This window comes from Taudactylus pleione, unplaced genomic scaffold, assembly GCF_031769625.1.
Source record: "Taudactylus pleione unplaced genomic scaffold, aTauple2 ptg001781l, whole genome shotgun sequence".
Classification (NCBI taxonomy): Eukaryota; Metazoa; Chordata; class Amphibia; order Anura; family Myobatrachidae; genus Taudactylus; species Taudactylus pleione.
The window spans coordinates 46,139-72,281 of NW_028286178.1; the positions used below are offsets into that span (position 1 = coordinate 46,139).

Consider the following 26,143-nt stretch of genomic DNA (forward strand, 5'->3'; position numbering starts at 1 on the left):
GTCACAGTGACCACCTATATCTATAGTAATAATACAGGGACATGACTGGGGAGGTGAGGCGATCTGGGAGTGTCACAGTGACACAACTTATATCTATAGTAATAATACAGGGACATGACTGGGGAGGTGAGAGGATCTGGGAGTGTCACAGTGACCACCTATATCTATAGTTCCCACTATTGCCCTAACTGTGTGAAGTTTGTATATTCTCCTTGTGCTTGCGTGGGTTTCCTCCGGATACTCCGGTTTCCTCCCACACTCCAGAAATATACTGGTAAGTTAATTGGCTCCCCACACAATTGACCATTGTGTGTATGTGTGCGAGCATGTGGTAGAATATAGATTGTGAGCTCCACTGGGGCAGGGACAGATGTGCATGGTAAGATATTCTCTGTAAAGCGCTGCGGAATATGTGTGCGCTATATAAATAACTGGTAATAATAATGGTAATAATAATACTAATTTAGGGACATGACTGGGGAGGTGAGAGGATCTGGGAGTGTCACAGTGACATCACTTATATCTATAGTAATAATACAGGGACATGACTGGGGAGGTGAGAGGATCTGGGAGTGTCACAGTGACATCACTTATATCTATAGTAATAATACAGGGACATGACTGGGGAGGTGAGGGGATCTGGGAGTGTCACAGTGACATCACTTATATCTATAGTAATAATACAGGGACATGACTGGGGAGGTGAGGGGATCTGGGAGTGTCACAGTGACATCACTTATATCTATAGTAATAATACAGGGACATGACTGGGGAGGTGAGGGGATCTGGGAGTGTCACAGTGACATCACTTATATCTATAGTAATAATACAGGGACATGACTGGGGAGGTGAGGGGATCTGGGAGTGTCACAGTGACATCACTTATATCTATAGTAATAATACAGGGACATGACTGGGGAGGTGAGGGGATCTGGGAGTGTCACAGTGACATCACTTATATCTATAGTAATAATACAGGGACATGACTGGGGAGGTGAGGGGATCTGGGAGTGTCACAGTGACATCACTTATATCTATAGTAATAATACAGGGACATGACTGGGGAGGTGAGAGGATCTGGGAGTGTCACAGTGACATCACTTATATCTATAGTAATAATACAGGGACATGACTGGGGAGGTGAGGGGATCTGGGAGTGTCACAGTGACATCACTTATATATATAGTAATAATACAGGGACATGACTGGGGAGGTGAGAGGATCTGGGAGTGTCACAGTGACATCACTTATATCTATAGTAATAATACAGGGACATGACTGGGGAGGTGAGGGGATCTGGGAGTGTCACAGTGACCACCTATATCTATAGTAATAATACAGGGACATGACTGGGGAGGTGAGAGGATCTGGGGGTGTCACAGTGACATTACTTATATCTATAGTAATAATACAGGGACATGACTGGGGAGGTGAGGGGATCTGGGAGTGTCACCGTGACATCACTTATATCTATAGTAATAATACAGGGACATGACTGGGGAGGTGAGGGGATCTGGGAGTGTCACCGTGACATCACTTATATCTATAGTAATAATACAGGGACATGACTGGGGAGGTGAGGGGATCTGGGAGTGTCACCGTGACATTACTTATATCTATAGTAATAATACAGGGACATGACTGGGGAGGTGAGGGGATCTGGGAGTGTCACAGTGACATCACTTATATCTATAGTAATAATACAGGGACATGACTGGGGAGGTGAGGGGATCTGGGAGTGTCACAGTGACATCACTTATATCTATAGTAATAATACAGGGACATGACTGGGGAGGTGAGGGGATCTTGGAGTGTCACTGTGACATCACTTATATCTATAGTAATAATACAGGGACATGACTGGGGAGGTGAGAGGATCTGGGAGTGTCACAGTGACATCACTTATATCTATAGTAATAATACAGGGACATGACTGGGGAGGTGAGGGGATCTGGGAGTGTCACAGTGACATCACTTATATCTATAGTAATAATACAGGGACATGACTGAGGAGGTGAGGGGATCTGGGAGTGTCACAGTGACATCACTTATATCTATAGTAATAATACAGGGACATGACTGGGGAGGTGAGGAGATCTGGGAGTGTCACAGTGACATCACTTATATCTATAGTAATAATACAGGGACATGACTGAGGAGGTGAGGGGATCTGGGAGTGTCACAGTGACATCACTTATATCTATAGTAATAATACAGGGACATGACTGAGGAGGTGAGGGGATCTGGGAGTGTCACAGTGACATCACTTATATCTATAGTAATAATACAGGGACATGACTGGGGAGGTGAGAGGATCTGGGAGTGTCACAGTGACATCACTTATATCTATAGTAATAATATAGGGACATGACTGGGGAGGTGAGAGGATCTGGGAGTGTCACAGTGACATCACTTATATCTATAGTAATAATACAGGGACATGACTGGGGAGGTGAGGGGATCTGGGAGTGTCACAGTGACATCACTTATATCTGTAGTAATAACTGAGCAGCAGGGAGCCGGTCTCAGATATAGTATCAGTCCCACAGTCCTTACTAGAGTTTGGACTTAGTACATTGTTCACAGTATGTTGTCACTGACCCAAAGATGTCGGAGCTGCAGGATATACTATATACTCTTCATTTTCCTGTATTTAGGAGATTGTTACAAGATAAGTATTTGTAAAATAGAGTTTTTTTTGTATATTATGTAAAATGAACACCTGAATAAACAGTCTCATTTAAATAGAGTTTAAGTGACATTTCCATGTTTCCCCCAATACAAAGGGTTATACAGTACTAAAGAAGACATCCGATAAGCATGAGACACCCAGCAGCCAACCCCATGTGTCAGGAGGACTGAGCAGGACCCAGAGTCCCATCACGGTGCCTCCACTTTACTCACTCATACATGAGAGACACAATGACCAGAAGATCCTGGAACTCACCAAGAACATCATTCAGCTGCTGACTAGAGAGGTGACTGCTGGGAATGGGACATTATACAGTAACACCAGGGGATGTGTCTGGGTGATGACTGGAGAGGTGACTGCTGGGAATGGGACATTATACAGTAACACCAGGGGATGTGTCTGGGTGATGACTGGAGAGGTGACTGCTGGGAATGGGACATTATACAGTAACACCAGGGGATGTGTCTGGGTGGTGACTGCTGGGAATGGGACATTATACAGTAACACCAGGAGATGTGTCTGGGCGATGACTGTATCATTGTGTGTGTCAGGTTCCTATAAGGTGTCAGGATGTCACTGTCTATGTCTCCATGCAGGAGGGGGTGTATGTAGTGGAACACAATGGTCTGTACAAGGACGTGATGATGGAGAATCATCGGCCCCTTGCATCACTGGGTAAGAGGAGACTGTCATTTATTGTACAGGGGAGAGCAGGTATGGGGGCCCCCTATATACACACATCACCTGATATTCACATATATACAATGTACTCAGTCACGGTGTGTCTCCTACAGATGGACCCAGTAACAGAAAGACCCCAGAGAGATGTCCCCGTCCTCTTTATTCACAGGATTGTACAGAGGAGACTCACAGGATCCCACAGGAGCATCAGGTAGATGGGATTTAGGGTCTCACCAATATACCACAGTGACTGTCACTATATGATCTGCAGAGAAGCTATGTGTGTCTTAAACACTGATATTATACTGTCTAATCTCAACTAATGAAATCAAACATTCAAAAAACAAATCAATTTTTGTTTAGGGTGCAGCTCAGGCTAAAAAGGTAGAAGATATAGAGGGAGAAGAAGAGACGTATGTGACTGATAATAAGGCAGAAGACATAGAGGGAGAAGAGACGTATGTGACTGATATGAAGGCAGAAGACATAGAGAGAGAAGAAGAGACGTATGTGACTGATATGAAGGCAGAAGACATAGAGGGAGAAGAAAAGACGTATGTGACTGATATGAAGGCTGAAGATATAGAGGGAGAAGAAGAGACGTATGTGACTAATATGAAGGCAGAAGATATAGAGGGAGAAGAGACGTATGTGACTGATATGAAGGCAGAAGATACAGAGGGAGAAAAAGAGACTTATGTCACTGATCTGAAGGCAGAAGATATAGAGGGAGAAGAAGAGACGTATGTGACTGATATGAAGGCAGAAGATATAGAGGGAGAAGAGACGTATGTGACTGATCTGAAGGCAGAAGATATAGAGGGAGAAGAAGAGACATATGTGACTGATATGAAGGCAGAAGATATAGAGGGAGAAGAAGATATGTATGTGACTAATATGAAGGCAGAATATATAGAGGGAGAAGAAGAGACATATGTGACTGATATGAAAGCAGAAGATATAGAGGGAGAAGCAGAGACGTTTGCGTGGGGCAATCAGCAGTTTAAGACGGAGGAAATCCCTAAAGATATCAGCACAGGTGCGTAATAAACACTTATTACAGAATAGTCACATTCTCCTTGTTCAGTTTCTTATCTTTCACCCTCCTCTGTCAGTACAAACTAATGAAGTAAATGTATCTGCCCAGTGGGAGAGTTGGGAGCCATCAGCCCCTATGATACTACTGCTCTCCCCCTTACATCATGTCACTGTGTGTTACCAGCCCAGAGATCTGACCAGTCTCCTCCCCACACTATCTGGTGTATCGCACATACTAAGATGGAGATCACAGTAGAATGCAGCTATTATGACCTGTGTGTGATATATAATGTATAGATCATGCCTGCGCTCTGTTACACATACTGAGATGGAAATCCAGAGAGTGTGAGGACACAGCAGGGTGCAGCTAGTATGACCTGTGTGTGATATAATGTATAGTCCATGCCTGCACTCTGTTACACATACTTAGATGGAAATACGGAGAGTGTAAGGACACAGCAGAATAGTATGACCTGTGTGTGATGTAATGTATAGACCATGCCTGCACTCTGTTACACATAGTGAGATGGAGATGCGGAGAGTGTGAGGACATAGCAGGATGCAGCTAGTATGACCTGGGTGTGTGATATAATGTATAGACCATGCCTGCACTCTGTTACACATACTTAGATGGAGATATGGAGAGTGTAAGGACACAGCAGAATAGTATGACCTGTGTGTGATGTAATGTATAGACCATGCCTGCACTCTGTTACACATAGTGAGATGGAGATATGGAGAGTGTGAGGACACAGCATGGTACAGCTAGTATGACCTGTGTGTGATATAATGTATAGACCATGCCTGCACTCTGTTACACATACTGAGATGGAGATATGGAGAGTGTGAGGACACAGCAAGGTGCAGCTAGTATGTCCTGTGTGTGATATAATGTATAGACCATGCCTACACTCTGTTACACATACTGAGATGGAGATATGGAGAGTGTGAGGACACAGCAGGGTGCAGCTAGTATGTCCTGTGTGTGATATAATGTATAGACCATGCCTGCACTCTGTTACATATGCCGAGATGGAGATTTGTCTTTTTTACGGACTACTCCCCGGCCAGTGTTACTCCTACACCTAAACCGCCTCTTGACAATCATCAGCAAATACTTGATGAAGTCACTGAATGTATGGAGATGTTGGGGTACAGCTGGGCACATTTTTCTTAGAGTTACACAGTATGGGGATGTAGGGGTACAACTGGGCACTTCTTATTAAAGTTACACAGTATAGTATAGTTCTGCAGGGGTGCTAATTCCCATATAATTATTCTGTTCCCAGCAGATGGACACAGCCGCAGGACTAACTCGGGGAGACGACTCATATTATCTCCAAATTGTGACCTAGACAATAATAGCTTCTCACAGGACTCTCCAGGAGAAAACCCCTTTACTCCTAGTATACATTCAACATCTCATAGTGCAGATATATCATCTGATCCTTCTAACGATGAAGATTATCCTGGTTGCGTTACAAATAGTTCAGATCACACAAGTGTTAAACAATTTTCATGTTCTGAATGTGGGAAAGGTTTTACAAAGCAGATCAGTCTTTCTAAACATCAGAAGAGAGGACACGCAACTGAAAGGCCTTTTCTGTGTTCTGAGTGCGGGAAATGTTTTATAATGAGAGGAGGTCTTACTAGACATACAAAGATTCACAAAAGTGAGAGAGCATATTCATGTTCTGAGTGTGGGAAATGTTTTATAGATAAACCACATCTTGTTACACATCAGAGAATTCATACAGGTGAGAAACCATTTCCATGCTCTGAGTGTGGAAAATGTTTTATAGATAAATCACATCTTGTTACACATCAGAGAATTCATACAGGTGAGAAACCTTTTTTATGTTCTGAGTGTGGGAAATGTTTTAAACAGAAATCACATCTTGTTACACATAAGAGAAGTCACACAGGTGAGAAACAGTTTTCATGCTCTGAGTGTGGGAAATGTTTTACACACAAATCTGTTCTTGTTATACATCAGAGAAGTCACACAGGTGAGAAACCGTTTTCATGCTCTGAGTGTGGGAAATGTTTTATACATAAATCAAGTCTTGTTAGACATCTGAGAAGTCACACAGGTGAGAAGCCATTTCCATGTCCTGAGTGTGGGAAATGTTTTACACAGAAATCAGATCTTGTTATACATCAGAGATATCACACAGGTGAGAAACCATTTCTATGTCCTGACTGTGGGAAAAGTTTTACACAGAAATCAGATCTTGTTACACATAAGAGAAGACACACAGGTGATCAGCCATTTTCATGTTCTCAGTGTGGGAAAGGTTTTACTAAGCAGAAGAGTCTTTCTATGCATCAGAAGAGAGTTCACGCAGCTGGAAGGCCTTTTCCGTGTTGTGAGTGATGGAAATGTTTTATAATCAGAGGTGCTCTTACTAGACAAACAAAGATTCACACAGGTGAGAGACCATTTCCATGTTCTGAGTGTGGGAAATGTTTTACAATGAAATAGAAATTGCAGCGATATTTGCAGTACTGTAATATCATTGGGAATTATCAGAACAAGCATAAATATAATATTACACTAGATTGTTGTCCCTGCTTGATGAAGGATAAATTACATTTACATTATCACACTATGGGCCTGATTCAGCAGCAGAAGCAAATGTAGCTGCAGTCTCTTACAGATCGCAGGTGCTAATATATGCTAATGCCGAGGCACAGCCGCCATAACCACGCCCACTGCTGCCTTCTCATTGTTCAATGTCGCACTCCTGTGTAATCATCGGTACCATCGGCGCATATCAAGTAGTCACGCAGCATTTACATCAGGTCTGACCAGCCGCAAACACTGCAGCTCTCCTGACACGCAGAGAGGTCTCATGCTACAGCTGCCATCATTATGGCTAATTTATGCCCATGACATGGCGATCACATGGACAGACACGCCTGCAGTTTTCTGTCCACCCCCCTGTTCCCTCTGTGCGTCCGTATTTGCAATGTGATCGCTGTGTGTGCGCAGTGTGACTTATATGTAGGCGTGATGGCAAATATTCGCTCTATCTGTGTAACTATCGTCATCATGTGTCCACGGGTGACTCAGCTCCTATATACTAATATATTACACTTTATTATATATCCACACGGATGTTACCAACATAGAGCTCCAACAGGTTCCTCATGTAATGGCTTTCAGTTTCCTTATTCTATCAGATCAGAGGTTCCCAAACTTCTCTTATTACAGGACGGGTATTAAGGATATCCATGCTTGAGCGCAGTTGGCTTATTTAGTGCCTCAGTCAGTTTGAATTAACCATTTGGACTCAAGCATGGATATCCTTACACCCTTGACTGTATGGCGTAGTTTGGAAGCTCTGGATTAGATTATTATTGTGCTATTAGCCTATTTGTGTAATAACAAGACCACATGATGTAATATAGGGACATAACTAATCTGTCATCATGGCCATTTACAGATTGTCCTTAGTATGTCCTGCACCGTCATCTCCCACAGTGGTGACACCACCAGTAATGTGCAGGGTCAGGAGATGAAGATTATTTGGTAGCGAGGAAATCACAAAGGACAATATAAGCTTTGTTACACACCTACAAATATATGAGATAAAGAGTTTGGTAACAAGTAAGAAAACCAAACGCCGCACGAACCTGTCTGACGTCCATGTGGGGTAACACAGCTGCGTGTGGCGCTTGTTTGTTAGTGTTTACCACATTGTTTGACCTGAGTGTTTTTGTACATTGTGAGTAAAGCTGGAATAGTGACCAGTTGTCCTGTCGGTGGTGCACATGTTTTGTGATGGCCTAGGTGTAAGACCTAGTGATTTGCTGTAAGACGGGATTTAGTGGAAACACTGATATTACCAGAGATGTCACAAGGAAGTGTAGAGGTTTCTGCAATGAGGGTGAGCTGTGTCTCACGGGCTGGTCACACTAGGCCACTGCTGGCAGGAGAATATAATATAGACATGGGGACAGCTATACTTTGCAGCAACTATATATACATGGGAAATATAACAACACATAAGATGTTTAATAAAATGCATCACGTATAATTGAGATGCAATATCACTGAGATAAGTGGAATTTCAGTAGCAGCTCAGAGAGAAGCTATTCTCTACCGCGTCATGGAGAAACTAGATACATTGTATCAAAACAAATGGACACAGTCTGTCGAGTAAATAAGATACCTAGTAACAATTATACACACTGAGCCCAATACAGAGAGCCAGAGATATCTCCATGCAGATGTATAACACTGAGCCCAATACAGAGAGCCAGATATATGTCCATGCAAATGTATAACACTGAGCCCAATACAGAGAGCCAGATATATCTCCATGCAAATGTATAACACTGAGCCCAATAGAGAGCCAGATATATCTCCATGCAAATGTATAACACTGAGCCCAATACACAGAGCCAGATATATCTCCATGCAAATGTATAACACTGAGCACAATACAGAGAGCCAGATATATCTCCATGCAAATGTATAACACTGAGCCCAATACAGAGAGCCAGATATATCTCCATGAAAATGTATAACACTGAGCCCAATACAGAGAGCCAGAGATATCTCCATGCAAATGTATAACACTGAGCCCAATACAGAGAGCCAGAGATATCTCCATGCAAATGTATAACACTGAGCCCAATACAGAGAGCCAGATATATCTCCATGCAAATGTATAACACTGAGCCCAATACAGAGAGCCAGAGATATCTCCATGCAAATGTATAACACTGAGCCCAATACAGAGAGTCAGAGATAACACCATGCAAATGTATAACACTGAGCCCAATACAGGGAGCCAGAGATATCTCCATGCAAATGTATAACACTGAGCCCAATACAGAGAGTCAGAGATATCTCCATGCAAATGAATAACACTGAGCCCAATACACAGAGCCAGATATATCTCCATGCAAATGTATAACACTGAGCCCAATACAGGGAGCCAGATATATCTCCATGCAAATGTATAACACTAAGCCCAATACAGGGTGCCAGATATATCTCCATGCAAATGTATAACACTGAGCCTAATACAGACAGCCAGAGATATCTCCATGCAAATGTATAACACTGAGCCCAATACAGAGAGCCAGAGATATCTCCATGCAAATGTATAACACTGAGCCCAATACAGAGAGTCAGAGATATCTCCATGCAAATGTATAACACTGAGCCCAATACACAGAGCCAGATATATCTCCATGCAAATGTATAACACTGAGCCCAATACAGAGAGCCAGATATATCTCCATGCAAATGTATAACACTGAGCCCAATACAGGGTGCCAGATATATCTCCATGCAAATGTATAACACTGAGCCCAATACAGAGAGCCAGAGATATCTCCATGCAAATGAATAACACTGAGCCCAATACAGAGAGCCAGATATATCTCCATGCAAGTATATAACACTGAGCCCAATACAGAGAGCCAGATATATCTCCATGCAAATGTATAACACTAAGCCCAATACAGGGTGCCAGATATATCTCCATGCAAATGTATAACACTGAGCCTAATACAGACAGCCAGAGATATCTCCATGCAAATGTATAACACTGAGCCCAATACACAGAGCCAGATATATCTCCATGCAAATGTATAACACTGAGCCCAATACAGAGAGCCAGATATATCTCCATGCAAATGTATAACACTGAGCCCAATACAGAGAGCCAGATATATCTCCATGCAAATGTATAACACTGAGCCCAATACAGAGAGCCAGATATATCTCCATGCAAATGTATAACACTGAGCCCAATACACAGAGCCAGATATATCTCCATGCAAATGTATAACACTGAGCCTAATACAGAGAGCCAGAGATATCTCCATGCAAATGTATAACACTGAGCCCAATACAGAGAGTCAGAGATATCTCCATGCAAATGTATAACACTGAGCCCAATACAGAGAGCCAGATATATCTCCATGCAAATGTATAACACTGAGCCCAATACAGAGAGCCAGATATATCTCCATGCAAATGTATAACACTGAGCCCAATACAGAGAGCCAGATATATCTCCATGCAAATGTATAACACTGAGCCCAATACAGAGAGCCAGATATATCTCCATGCAAATGTATAACACTGAGCCCAGTACAGAGAGCCAGATATATCTCCATGCAAATGTATAACACTGAGCCCAATACAGGGTGCCAGAGATATCTCCATGCAAATGAATAACACTGAAAGTCACTGATAAAGATATTATTTTAGGTCTCTTTAAAGGGTAGAATAATCAATTTAGATACTTATGCTCTTTATTGAGGGTATATTATAAGTAAATAAAATATTAAGCACGGATATGAAATAATTATATAAGGAGTAATACATAGCCCCTTATCAACTAGAGTAAGAGAATAAATAACACCTCATAATAAATCAGTTGATTGTCAGTAAATCTCTTATAGGAATTACTAATAACAAGGAACATGAGGGCTCTCCTCCCAAGTGGCAGATTTTATACACTATTTCTATGTATATACACAACTATCATTTTACTATTTCGCTGCTATTTAGAAACTTATTTTAAGTGATGATATAAATAAAAGTTATGTTTTAGTTGAACACATGAATACATTGGACAGATACTATATGTATGTAACTAGGGGGTAAGTGCACTACAGTAGAAAACCTCTTTTTCTTTGCAGTAAATAAATAAAGGGACATTAGTGTCCCTCCTGTATGGCACCAGGATCCGTGTGAAGGAATAATAGGTACCAAGCAATACAATATAATATAACGGTGATTATCCCCATCACGTATATAATTACAGGATAAGTGAGTGACTAGTACAAGCCGAGGTCAGGGCCACAGAAGAACAAACGTCAGACATAAGCCCGGTCACTATTGGTCAGTCAGACATAAGCCGGGTCACTATTGGTCAGTCAGACATAAGCCGGGTCACTATTGGTCAGTCAGGCATAAGCCCGGTCACTATTGGTCAGTCAGGCATAAGCCCGGTCACTATTGGTCAGTCAGGCATAAGCCCGGTCACTATTGGTCAGTCAGACATAAGCCCGGTCACTATTGGTCAGTCAGACATAAGCCCGGTCACTATTGGTCAGTCAGACATAAGCCCGGTCACTATTGGTCAGTCAGACATAAGCCGGGTCACTATTGGTCAGTCAGGCATAAGCCGGGTCACTATTGGTCAGTCAGACATAAGCCGGGTCACTATTGGTCAGTCAGACATAAGCCCGGTCACTATTGGTCAGTCAGGCATAAGCCCGGTCACTATTGGTCAGTCAGACAATTACTATGACTCATTCAGAACTGGATATAAACTGACATAAGGCCGTATTACTCTGTCACTTTAGGTACCGGTGATTATAGGTATATATTGGGGTGATTATAGGTATATATTGGGGTGACTATAGGTGTATATTGGGGTGATTATAGGTATATATTGGGGTGATTATAGGTATATATTGGGGTGATTATAGGTATATATTGGGGTGATTATAGGTATATATTGGGGTTGCACCATCTCTCCGTATTCCCAGGTTCTTGTTATGCAGTTTTTTATTGTTTTGTGTGTTAGCTTTATCCTAATTTAGTATCTTTATACTGTGACTGTCTTAGTGTCCATTTCTCATACCCAAACAAGAAAGGTTTTGTCTTACACGTGTGCCCCTCTCTCCTCTTTCCTGTCTCCTGTCACTGTGACACCGCTCTGGTGTTGGGGATTTGCTCTCTGATGGGCACCTGCATGGATACACTGACCTGTCCTGTTATTACCTCCTATCATGATATATATCAGCATTATGTTAGTACATATGTATTAGATAATATGTCATCTCTATTGTATGTGTGCCATGGAGGGAATGACAGCACTGTGCGAGTATCATATCCTGCAGCTTATAATACATGAGTAATACAGAAATGACATATTGTACACAAGCCATGAATAATAACAGGAATTGCTCTGTATGAGTAACTGGACGTTACAGAACTATTATGTGCAGGATGTTACTCTCATCATTAATGTAAGGACCATATTATACCAAAGAGAGAAAGCCAGGACAGCTATTCCTCATGGATGGCTCCTAATACGTACAGACCCCACCTGATGGAAAATGCCAGGATGCTGCACATCTCTGAGCGTTGGATGTATGATCTGTTATCTATATACAGGAGCACAGCACAGAGTCACTACACCAGTATGCCGGGAGCTTCACATCATTACTCTGTTCTGTTACCTAGCTGTATCCATGTCTGATCATAGTGGTATGAGCTGAAATACTCTGTGCTGCAGTTACAGTTTTCTTTAGTTACAGATTTCCAGCACCACCCACCTTATCTGCTGCTTGTGTGTCTGCCCCCAGGTTTGCAGGATACAGCAGCTGCTCATTTTATAATCTGCTCTTCATGCTGCATTCACACAATATTATAGTAATCTGTAGTATTATATATTCAATAAATAAAATTCCAAGTGTTACTACAGGAGGAAACTATATTCTTGTAATCTTGCAATAAAATGACTGATGTAGAAAATTCTGCCGCACTGCTGTGTTTAGTAATAACTTGTGTATAAAGGAAAAGGCGGGGTGTGGGGGGAATGAGGGAGAGGGTGATATATAATGATACTATATTTTGTATATTTTGATAGTAATGTTCAGTAATAAAATATAATCCATGGGAAAATAAACTACAATTGTAAGTAAAGCCCCTAATTTGGGGTAATGGGTACGAGGACCTGTGTATAATGTGGTGTAATGGGTACAAGGACCTGTGTATAATGTGGTGTAATGGGTACGAGGACCTGTGTATAATGTGGTGTAATGGGTACGAGGACCTGCGTATAATGTGGTGTAACGGGTACGAGGACCTGCGTATAATGTGGTGTAACGGGTACGAGGACCTGCGTGTAATGTGGTGTAACGGGTACGAGGACCCGCGTGTAATGTGGTGTAACGGGTACGAGGACCCGCGTGTAATGTGGTGTAACGGGTACGAAGACCCGCGTGTAATGTGGTGTAACGGGTACGAGGACCCGCGTGTAATGTGGTGTAACGGGTACGAGGACCCGCGTGTAATGTGGTGTAACGGGTACGAGGACCCGCGTGTAATGTGGTGTAACGGGTACGAGGACCCGCGTGTAATGTGGTGTATCGGGTACGAGGACCCGCGTGTAATGTGGTGTAACGGGTACGAGGATCCGCGTGTAATGTGGTGTAACGGGTACGAGGACCCGCGTGTAATGTGGTGTAACGAGTACGAGGACCCGCGTGTAATGTGGTGTAATGGATACAAGGACCTGTAGTCAGAAGAAAGTTTTCTGATCTATTTCTTAGAGAACTGGTTTGTGTAGCGCTCAGACCTATTACTAAGTGGTATTGTTATAAATGATAGGGTGATGTGTAAAAGAAGAATGGACCCAAAATGTTGCATGATAATAGTTTACTGGTCACAGTAGACAGCAGCGGTACACAGAATATTGGTGCTTGTACAGAGAGATGTAGCAATCAAAGATGTGGGTTGTAGACATTGTGAAGCCCAGGGCAAAAGTTCCTAGCTGTGCCCCCCCCCCCTGCAACCGATCGGGGAAGGAGCGTTTCCATGCGGAACACCCCCAATTCATCACACTAGTACGCAAATGTCTAGAAACAAAAACAAGATACACATACATATTGTTGGTACATACAGAGACTCATATACACACATGTCAATAGGTATACATATATTCATATACAGTAACACAATTGCATAAAAAAGTCACAGACTCACAATGTCCAGCAGCTGGCTCCCAGAGGACGGGAGGTGAGAGCAGGGGAGGAGAGCTGGGGATGGTCATCTGCACTTGTATCACAGCAGAGGTCATAGACTGGCAGCCCAGCAGCTGGCTCCTAGAGGACAGGAGGTGAGAGCAGGAGAAGAGCTGGGGATGGTCATCTGCACCTGTATTACAGCAGAAGTCATAGACTGGCAGCCCAGCAGCTGGCTCCTAGAGGACGGGAGGTGAGAGCAGGGGAGGAGAGCTGGGGATGGTCATCTGCACTTGTATCACAGCAGAGGTCATAGACTGGCAGCCCAGCAGCTGGCTCCTAGAGGACGGGAGGTGAGAGCAGGGGAGGAGAGCTGGGAATGGTCATCTGCACTTGTATCACAGCAGAGGTCATAGACTGGCAGCCCAGCAGCTGGCTCCTAGAGGACAGGAGGTGAGAGCAGGGGAAGAGAGCTGGGGATGGTCATCTGCACCTGTATCACAGCAGAGGTCATAGACTGGCAGCCCAGCATCTGGCTCCTAGAGGACGGGAGGTGAGAGCAGGGGAGGAGAGCTGGGCATGGTCATCTGCACTTGTATCACAGCAGAGGTCATAGACTGGCAGCTGGCTCCTAGAGGATGGGAGGTGAGAGTAGGGGAGAGCTGGGAATGGTCATCTGCACCTGTATTACAGCAGAGGTCATACACTGGCAGCCCAGCAGCTGGCTCCTAGAGGATGGGAGGGGAGAGCTGGGAATGGTCATCTGCACTTGTATCACAGCGGAGGTCATAGACTGGCAGCCCAGCAGCTGGCTCCTAGAGGATGGAAGGTGAGAGCAGGGGAGGAGAGCTGGGGATGGTCATCTGCACCTGTATCACAGCAGAGGTCATAGACTGGCAGCCCGGCAGCTGGCTCCTATAAGGATGGAAGGTGAGAGCAGGGGAGGAGAGCTGGGGATGGTCATCTACACCTGTATCACAGCAGAGGTCATAGACTGGCAGCCCGGCAGCTGCCTCCTAGAGGATGGAAGGTGAGAACTGGGGATGGTCGTCTGCACTTGTATCACAGCAGAGGTCATAGACTGGCAGCCCGGCAGCTGGCTCCTAGAGGATGGATGGTGAGAGCAGGGGATGGTCGTCTGCACTTGTATCACAGCGGAGGTCATAGACTGGCAGCCCAGCAGCTGGCTCCTAGAGGACGGGAGGTGAGAGTAGGGGAGGAGACCTGGGGATGGTCATCTGCACCTGTATCACAGCAGAGGTCATAGACTGGCAGCCCGGCAGCTGGCTCCTAGAGGACGGGAGGTGAGAGTAGGGGAGGAGAGCTGGGGATGGTCATCTGCACTTGTATCGCAGCAGAGGTCATAGACCGGCAGCCCAGCAGCTGGCTCCTAGAGGACGGGAGGTGAGAGCAGGGGAGGAGAGCTGGGAATGATCATCTGCACTTGTATCACAGCAGAGGTCATAGACTGGCAGCCCAGCAGCTGGCTTCTAGAGGACGGGAGGTGAGAGCAGGGGAGGAGAGCTGGGGATGGTCATCTGCACTTGTATCACAGCAGAGGTCATAGACTGGCAGCCCAGTAGCTGGCTCCTAGAGGACGGGAGGTGAGAGCAGGGGAGGAGAGCTGGGGTCGGTCATCTGCACCTGTATCACAGCAGAGGTCATAGACTGGCAGCCCGGCAGCTGGCTCCTAGAGGACGGGAGGTGAGAGCAGGACCCTGAGGTCCTTGACACTCTGGATGTAAAAATGATCCTCCACAGTGCCGAAGGGGATAATGTGCTGCAGCTGATAATTTAACACCCTTTACCCAACCTGTGGTGTGGTGCAGAGTGTTCTTACCGTAGTCAACAGCCACCAGAATTTCGGCTTGGTTTTAGTAAGATGCAGGCAAACAAGTATACTGTCTTGTATTTGAACAACCAAAAGTGATTTTATTCAGTACAATCTCCCTAAGGAGTCAATTACTACCATGTAATAGCAGTACAGCTATTAAAACCAGTACAATACATCTATGTAAAAGCATTACAATAAAGGTTCACACAGTAATAGTACACGCAGGTCCCGGGTAATGTTATTAATCTGGAACAATAGATCACCTTTGCACTTGCCTCGGACTGTGGAGGAAATTGTTAGTGCATCTTCACATCACAACTTTTCCTACAACACATTAGGTACTAAAGTAACACCTGAACCCAACGCCCCTAGTTGTGCACAGTCAATTATTCTAGACTACTGCATGTAGTTATTTTTGGATTGTGCAGTATGGTAAAAGGTGCCCGGGTTTTAATTGTAGTTACTAAAGTTTGAACTTAGTCATATGCAAACTGTTAATAGTCTCCTTTATGTAAATGTTAAGGTTCCTATGTCCTGATTCTTGCGGTATATTATAGGTAACTTCACTTACAGATATTGCTGAAACTTATGTGATTATTCAGTTCTTTCCTAACTCTGCAGAGGAATGATGTATGTCACTATTGCCTCACAATATGTAGCTAGCTGCGATTATAATCAATCATTCTACAGTTTATACGATGTGACCTATTCCGGATCGGCTAGCCAGATATGACCTCCTCCTATAACCTTTATAACGTCTCACAAATTATTGGGGGGGTCCCCAACTCCCCAGGGATCCCTGGCCTGGGCTGACTAGCGGTCAGGACTGATGCTGCGGCTGGGGGGCCCGGTGAAAGGGTTCCCCTGGCTGTGGCATTAGCCCCCGCTAGAAAGGGTCCGGGGCTGGTTTTAATTATAGGGGGACCCCCTATGCAGTTTTTTCCCCCTATAATTAAAACCAAGACTGGCCCTGCAGCCTGGTTGTGCACATTACAATATTTGTTCATACCAACCAACCCACATCTATGATTGCTACATCTCTCTGTACATAACCAATATTATGTTTAATGCTGCTGTTTATTGAGACCAGTAAACTTTATCTTGCAACATTTTGGGTCCATTCTTCTTTTCCACATCACCGAATCATTTGATACAATACCACTTAGCAATATGTCTGAGCGCTACACAACCCAATTTTCTAGTTTACCCAGTGGGGATGGGTATCCCCACTCATGGCAGAAGCACTTACCTTAGTTACACAAGCACATACTCTGTGCGCAAGGGTATCCATCCCAATCTATATCTTGCCTATTTATCGGAACTACTATTGTTTTGCTTTATTACACCTCAACTGCTACTAGTGGTGCTCATAATCTATATAGTACATTCCTAATTATCAATACGGGACATGGAGAAATTCCTAATTGCCCCTACCCCATGAAAAAACCCTCAGAAACAAATCGGGTAAACGTGGAGATATTGCTATCCCTGCAGAGCCTTCATTGCTAGTCGAGATGTCCTCTCAGCCTTCTCAGACATCCTCTATAAGTACCACCAACTTACCACACTCCACCCTGCCCCAAGCAGATGCTCCCCTGCATTTCCATTAGTCTAGGAAGATATGGTGAGAGCGATTAAGGATACTATGGCCCCAATTATGCAACAGCAGTCTGCTACGTTTGTGGCGGCTCTGAAAGAGGTAAAATCCCAACTGGAATTCACCGATGTACAAGTGGTATCTAACGAACAGAAGATTAGTGAGCATGAACAAGATATCTTCGAATTGAAACAACAGGCAGCGTCCCTGCAAAAATCCAGCTACCAGCTGATCGGCAAAGTAGATGACTTGGAAAATCATTCCTGCCAGAATAATTTGCGTGAGGTAGGCCTTCCAGAAAGTCTGAGGGGCCCTGACCTCATCAAATTCCTACCCTCTGATCTACCACAGATTTTGGGAGTTGCTGATGTTATACCTGACTTTACTGTTGAAAGGGTGCACAGTTTAGGATCTTTCTCCGATTCCTCACACCCACGCACAGTGATACTTTGTTGCTTGAACTCTGGGGGTCATTCAGACCCGCTCGCGAGCGGTAGGACGCTCGCAAGCGGGTCGATGTTCCCCACTGCGCATGCGCACGATGGAGGGAGCTCCGTTGTGCGCATGCGCGAGACCCGATGAGCGACGGGCTTTCCATCGCTCCGGGTCTCGCACCAAAGGGGGCGTGCTGTTGATGTTGATTGACAGCACGCCCCCTTTGGTGGGCGTGCCGGGGGTGTGCCTGCCAGACGGAGGCGTTCCCATGGCCGAAGTCACTAGGGCCTGCAAGGAGATGAGCCCTATCTGCTCAAAGCTTGTCCAGACACAGAGGAAATTCACTCTTCTTTATCTCGCTAAGCTCAGAATCTTCCAAGGTAAAGATTTTAAAGACTTTACTGTGCCCGCCGATGCCCGAGCATACATGGAAGAGGAGGAGGAAGAGCGCATGGCTAATCCTGACTGATAGATTTCCTTTATATACCTGCTAAATATCATTTTCTGCTTATTGTCAGATTCTTGTACTGGACTCTCAGATACTGCTTTGCTCTAATACAATTAATACTTTGATTCTGTTGTGTGTTTTCCGATGATGGTGTTTCTATATTATTGCACTTTTATGTCACTGCCCTGGGATATCATTGTTGGAACTTTGCAGCATATTTAAAATTGGTTTAATTCTAACCGATTTTTCTCTTTAGACTTTTGTGCTTTTCATGTTAGAAATATTCCGGCATATTATTATTTGAACATCTGATATTGATATGCCTATGTATATATTTCTTTCTGATACTCTATATCAGTGGTGTCAAACTCAGGCCCTCCAGCTGCTGTGGGACTACATATCCCAGCATGCCCTGCCACAATTTTAGCAAGTCCTAATAGCAAAACTCTGACAGTGCATGCTGGGATGTGTAGTTCCATTGCAGCTGAAGGGCCCGAGTTTGACACCACTGCTCTATATATTTTAATCAACATTATTACGGGGGGGCGCGGCTCTTCCTTGTTCTCATATGTCTCTAACTGTATTCATACCGTGGATTATTTCTGTTTTATTTACATTTTTTCCTTTTTTTTTCTCTGGTTCCTTCTTTTCCTTTTTTTTCTTCTGTTTTCATCTTTTTTCCAAGATTGGGGAGATGTTACAACTAATAAAATTGATGTTTTTTGTTCTATAGCAATGCGATGGCGTGCTTTTTTGGGTGGGATGTCTGCGCTATTTTCTCTAAACTCCCTAAATATTGAATAATATTAGAGTGTGTTCTTGGAATGTCCAAGGCATTAAGAACCTGATTCAGAGGCGCTCGCTGTTTGCAAGTGCTCGCTCTGAATCAGGGCAAGATTTTTTTTTTTTTCTCCTGCCCACTCGCTAAGCTGTGGGTGCCCACCCACAGCTTGTGAGGGCAGCCTGGAGATGGTTGCGATATCACAACGTTCGGCATTGTGAGGAGACCCTAAGGTAGGGTCTCAGCACTCTCAATGCCGAGTGGACTTCCTGCTATAATAGAGCAGGAAGTCCACGTCCCGCCTACAAAATGGGGCGAGACCCTATTTGCCCACAAAATGGAGCCCCGGAGCGAGTGAAGTTCTCATTCGCTACGGGGCTTGCGCACCGCACGTGTGCACTGGGCCACCATCGACCCGCTTGCGAGCGCTATGCTATGCGCCCGCAAGCGGGTCTGAATCAGGCCCTAATTCCCCTGTGAAATATCACAAAATAACTTCATATCTCAATTTAAAAAAAGCCGATATATCATTTTTACAGGAAACACACCTGACAGATTCGGAACATGTGAAATTATCTGTGTTGCGACAACGGGTTGTAGCTTTTTCATCGTATACCTCTAAAGCGCGTGGAGTTGCTATTCTTATACGGAAAGGGCTCCCATTTGTAGTTGAAAAGCAGATATCTGACCCAAATGCCCGATTTGTTATTCCTCAGATTACGCTTTCTGGTGTTCTTTACACTTTATGTGATATTTATGCCCCTACAAATTATAATCGTTCCTTTAATAAAGTATTGAGTAATAAGTTGTATCCCCGAGGCTCACCTCATGGACTTACTGCGGCACCTGTCACCGGTCTGTGTATTTCATCACAGTGGATCGCCACATCCGGAGTGATGAACTTACTATTCCCTGGCTACATCTGGGATTGATATCTACACACTGACGTGGATGCTGGGCGCAGTCACTCATTGGATTTGTTACATGCTTTTTATTCATATATTTCCTGTAAGTGTACATCTGTTATTAAAACCATCGTTTTCAGGGCATACTGCACTATTATTCTACTCTCTCCTTATATTTCTCCATGTTTATGGTGTTACAAGAAGGAAGATCCAGCGGTACCTCTTCCTAGTGCTATATCAGTGGTATCCAGCCATTTGGAACTATCAAGTCCAATTTGATTTGGTGACTATTGATTGTATCTTTGTGGAAAACACATTGGTGTCCCAATACATTTTAAAAAGCAATGAAATTCCATAGACAAGAAAACCTTACGGTGTCACGTGTCCCATTAGGGCTTCTTAGACATGAAATTTCACAAAACCTATTGAATTTCTGCCACTCAAACTTTAAAAAGCAATGAAGTTATGATCATTAAGGCTGACGCATTAGTGGAAGTGTTCCTTGCGTAATAAAATGGCGATGCAATTATTAGCGATCGCATATTTCACCATACCCCATACACACATTACAAATACGCACTTTAGCGAATGCATAATATCCTGTATGCGAACGCTGTTTATTAGCTTCATGCGTACACATCTGCCCCAAGTATAAAGTCCTTACTACATAAATCTGACTAGCGTCTTTTCCCAAACCCCTCATACTTACACACTGCACACTCACATAAAAGATTCCATAGCTTCAAAGTGAAATATTCAAGGTTTATTCATTTATTACTAATTTTGTGAAATAAAGACTATTTTATATCTAAGGTTTAGTACATGATAAGCCAACCATGTTTGGTGTTGTATTGATCTACTCTGTCTCAACAGCTATCCGGTGTCATTGGGGAGAAGATCGCAACATGCGTTCTCAACTTATGGACTGTAGAGAGTTAAAGCACTAAAATGTACTTTGTAATGTTAGCAGCTTAGATTTGCATGCAGCAGGAAAAAGGAGACAAAAGGCTGTCGGAGGCTGACCTGTGTCCATTTGAATCGACCTGTTAAATGTCCTGTAACAGAAGCACCGTGACGGAGAAGCAATGGAATCATGCCAAACTTGCTTATTGTATTGCTTCTCCCTGTAAGGGTATATATGTGCGTTCAGACCCCAATCTGGAGTCTTCATGCTGATGCTGTTGACGGAGGTTTCTTGTTGATGCCGGTAACTGGTCCCAGTGCGCGTGCGTATGTATAGCTGTACCTTGGGTCTGTATAATTTCTTTGCGCTAAATTGTCTTTAGATCACAGCGTGTATCCTACTGTTTTTATGTTGAATAATATCCTTTGTGCGTTGGAAACACATTTCAAAGTCTGAAGGCATTTATTTACTGTATGACTGCGTACGCAAATAGCGACAATTTTAGAAGGTATAGGCAGGAGCGTATAAAGGTTTAGAAGGTATAGGAAGGATTGTACAAAGGGCTAATTACATTATAACACACCCTGTGGTTAATGGCAGATTCAGCCCTCTCACAGAATGAGATTGCTGTCAGTCACAAAATGGTGGAGCTGCTAATTCACAGAATTGTGTGCTCATTGGAATACACCAGAGCCTTAACTAAACTTCTTGGTTCCCTTTGCCAGATAGAGCATTGGTGCCCTCCCTCCACCATTTTATAAATAGAGACATTAGATAGTGCACCTGAAAAAAAGGCCATGGCCTCATGGGGAAGGGCTAGGGAAGAGAGTGCTGCATCTGCAGTTAACCACATGGTGTGATGGCATACCATATCTGTATTACGCAAGGAACACGTCCATTAAGGCGTCAGCCTTAATGATCGTAATTTTATTGCTTTTTGAAGTTTAATGGGACATGTGAAACCGTAAGTTTTTTGTCTATGGAATATTTCTTAACAACCAAATGATAATCTCTTTCTATGCCATTTGTATCTATAGTAAAGTAACAATATAAAGTTTCTTCAATTTCTTTCTCTCTCAATTTTTCCCTTATTTTTATTTGTCCCTCTTTTTTTAATGTTGAAAATATTGGTATTTGCACCTTATGTTTATGGTTACTATGGAGTGTGAGATAGAGGATAATGCTAAACCTTCTTTCGATTTTCATCATACGCCACTAATACTCCATATTGTATGATTTGCAATGATTGTTATTACTTTAATTATATACTGGTGTATTTTGTTTATACTACTGTTTCTAGTAAAAAAAAATATATTTTTTAATGTATATTACCCATTATGTTGACTAATCTCCATGTTTTTTTTTTCTTTGTATTGTATTTTGGATACCAATAAAAAAAGGTTTAAAAAAAAAAAAACATGATGGAAACCAAATGAGCCATGAATGGTCCTAAAGGCATTACCTCACCAAATATAGCTGAGTGGCTCTAACACTATGGTCAGCTATATGGTAATGATGGGAGTTGATTGGTTTGTTTTTAGTGGTTAATGGTTTATCCAAAGGTGGTGAGGTTCCGATGTTTCCTCACAATAGTGTTGTACCGATGTTGGGTCACTGTAACTCGCTCCTGTGGCCTCTCTCCGCCTAATGCAGAGCATTATCAGTCAGGCATGCAGCACAGGAGCAGGTGTCTTGGGTGGCGGGCAGTCACTCTGAGCCTGTCACTGTGTCTATGACGTGATGGTGGCACTCAGCGTATCACTGCCTGCCAATGACTGAGTGCCCGGCTGACTGGTTAAGCTCACAGTCTGTCAGGGCAGTCACATGGGTCGCGGAGCAATGTGTGATCACTGCAGAGCATGAAGCACAGCAGCAGTCAGTCCACCACTATTAGTAACAGGAGGAGTCAGCTCAGCCAGCCCTGAGGAGATGACGAGGAGTCTTGTGTGGTAACATCGGAAACCATCGATGTTCCGGGATCAGTGCTTAGGCCTAAACAATGTTGTGTAATGAATGCTAATTACACTGACACTATGTTCTCCTTATGTCCAATCCCTAATATAATACAAACATCTGTAACACTAGTTATTAATGCTGTCATGTGAGAAAATGTGGAGATTTATCATAGATGGTTCCAGCAATAATGTAACTTCCTCCAGTCCTGTAACTAAAGGTGGGGAATGTGCATAGGGGCAGCTACATGTGTCCATGTATAAGGTGGTATTGTCCTATTATATCAGTATGACTGACAGAGCAGATACATATTACTGACATAGGGAGACGCTGTGACCCAGACAGGCTCATACACAGGTCCTTGTACCCATTACCCCACATTATACACAGGTCCTTGTACCCATTACCCCACATTATACACAGGTCCTCGTACCCATTACCCCACATTATACACAGGTCCTCGTACCCATTACACCACATTATACACAGGTCCTTGTACCCATTACACCACATTATACACAGGTCCTTGTACCCATTACCCCACATTATACACAGGTCCTCCTACCCATTACACCACATTATACACAGGTCCTCCTACCCATTACACCACATTATACACAGGTCCTCCTACCCATTACACCACATTATACACAGGTCCTCCTACCCATTACACCACATTATACACAGGTCCTTGTACCCATTACACCACATTATACACAGGTCCTCCTACCCATTACACCACATCATACACGGGTTCTCGTATCCATTACACCAAATTATACACAGGTCCTCGTACCCATTACCCCACATTATACACAGGTCCTCGTACCCATTACACCAAATCATACACAGGTCCTCGTACCCATTACACCACATTATACACAGGTCCTCGTACCCATTACACACCACATTGTACACAGGTCCTCGTACCCATTACACCACATTATACACAGGTCCTCGTACCCATTACACCACATTATACACAGGTCCTCGTACCCATTACACCACATTATACACAGGTCCTTGTATCCATTACACCACATTATACACAGGTCCTCGTACCCATTACACCACATTATACACAGGTCCTCGTACCCATTACACCACATTATACACAGGTCCTCGTACCCATTACACCACATTATACACAGGTCCTTGTATCCATTACACCACATTATACACAGGTCCTCGTACCCATTACACCACATTATACACAGGTCCTCGTACCCATTACACCACATTATACACAGGTCCTCGTACCTATTACACCACATTACACACAGGTCCTCGTACCCATTACACCACATTATACACAGGTCCTCGTACCCATTACACCACATTATACACAGGTCCTTGTACCCATTACACCAAATTATGGGCTTTACTTACTGTACATTTGTAGTTTTTTTCCCCACACATTACATTTCTTGTTTATTGAAGATTACCATTAAATTATTATATATCACCCTCTCCCTCATTCCCCCCACACCCCGCCTTTTCCTTTATACACAAGTTATCACTAAACACAGCAGTGAGGCAGAATTTTCTACATCAGAGTCATTTTATTGCAAGATTAGAAGAATATAGTTTCCTTCTGTAGTAACACTTGGAATGTTATTTATTGAATATTTAATACTACAGATTACTATAATATTGTGTGAATGATTTGCTGCTAGAATAGTGCAAGAAAAGCAGATTATAAAATGAGCAGCTGCTGTATCCTGCAAACCTGGGGGCAGACACACAAGCAGCAGATAAGGTGGGTGGTGCTGGAAATCTGTAACTAAAAAGAGAATGGTAACAGCAGCACAGAGTATTTCAGCTCATATAACTCCATTACAACTATGATCAGACAAGACTGACATGGATACAGCTAGGTAACAGAACAGAGTAATGATGTGAGGCTCCCGGCATACTGGTGTAGTGACGCTGTGCTGTGCACCTGTATATAGATAACAGATCATACATCCAACGCTCAGAGATGTGCAGCATCCTGGCATTTTCCATCAGGTGGGGTCTGTACGTATTAGGAGCCATCCATGAGGAATAGCTGTCCTGGCTTTCTCTCTTTGGTATAATATGGTCCTTACATTAATGATGAGAGTAACATCCTGCACATAATAGTCCTGTAACGTCCAGTTACTCATACAGAGCAATTCCTGTTATTATTCATGGCTTGTGTACAATGTGTCATTTCTGTATTACTCATGTATTATAAGCTGCAGGATATGATACTCGCACAGTGCTGTCATTCCCTCCATGGCACACATACAATAGAGATGACATATTATCTAATACATATGTACTAACAAAATGCTGATATATATCATGATAGGAGGTAATAACAGGACAGGCCAGTGTATCCATGCAGGTGCCCATCAGAGAGCAAATCCCCAACACCAGAGCGGTGTCACAGTGACAGGAGACAGGAAAGAGGGGCACACGTGTAAGACAAAACCTTTCTTGTTTGGGTATGAGAAATGGACACTAAATCAGTCACAAGAAAAAACACACACAGGTCTTGCGCTGCTAGGAATAGTATCAAAAGTTTAATAAAATATCAAAATATTAAATAATAATAAATACATATATATGGCACATAAATATAGGAACTAAAAATAAAGGAAAAAAATATAATACAGCATCATAAAATAGATTGAAATGAATATCTAAACCAGAAATCCAAATTCTCAATTGTAGCAATCAAACAATGTATCTCTTCATATGAAAAGAAACGTAGTATCTTATGTTCGAATCAGTCATGTATCCCCTGTGAGAGAAAACAAATAGATCTATTTGTGGTTTGAATTAATTCCTTGAATAAGGCAGGGGGCTCACTTAGCGTACTGATAAGTCCCGTTGGTAACAGCTGATGTAAACACTCCCAGTTATAACATATTCTGGGATCCTGATATCTGCCGTAATAAAACTGGGCTGGATGTAATCAAAAGACAATCGTCACACTATAACTAGCGTGTTCACACTGAGGGCCTGATTCAAGGGCTCATCTGTACCTGCTGCTCTTTCTTGGGCTGAGCACCCGGCTGATCCGGACAGCCACCGCTCACTCGGACACTGCCGCTAGTGGAGCTCTGGTCCCCGCATTGTTCCGAGGACGCTCGGACGGACCAGGTACTTATTACTGCTTA

The 26,143-nt window shown here is 43.4% G+C and overlaps 1 protein-coding gene across 1 annotated transcript; it reads left to right on the forward strand.

Annotated features, from left to right (window-relative positions):
* Nucleotides 1-2,897: 2,897 nt before the first annotated feature.
* LOC148436360 (uncharacterized) lies at nucleotides 2,898-7,264 on the forward strand. The gene is made up of 5 exons (XM_088464975.1): nucleotides 2,898-2,978; nucleotides 3,289-3,367; nucleotides 3,487-3,584; nucleotides 3,737-4,412; nucleotides 5,701-7,264. Exons 2-5 carry the CDS (start codon nucleotides 3,334-3,336, stop codon nucleotides 6,786-6,788), a joined length of 1,896 nt encoding a protein of 631 aa, XP_088321101.1. The 5' UTR covers nucleotides 2,898-2,978; nucleotides 3,289-3,333; the 3' UTR covers nucleotides 6,789-7,264.
* Nucleotides 7,265-26,143: the final 18,879 nt, after the last annotated feature.

Bases quoted from the DNA above. Each gene is read 5' to 3' on its own strand.
- LOC148436360 (XM_088464975.1), top strand. From the start codon at position 3,334: ATGATGGAGAATCATCGGCCCCTTGCATCACTGG. The intron at 3,585-3,736 runs GTAGATGGGATT...ATTTTTGTTTAG, and splicing joins GGATCCCACAGGAGCATCAG to GGTGCAGCTCAGGCTAAAAA. The intron at 4,413-5,700 runs GTGCGTAATAAA...TTCTGTTCCCAG, and splicing joins CCCTAAAGATATCAGCACAG to CAGATGGACACAGCCGCAGG.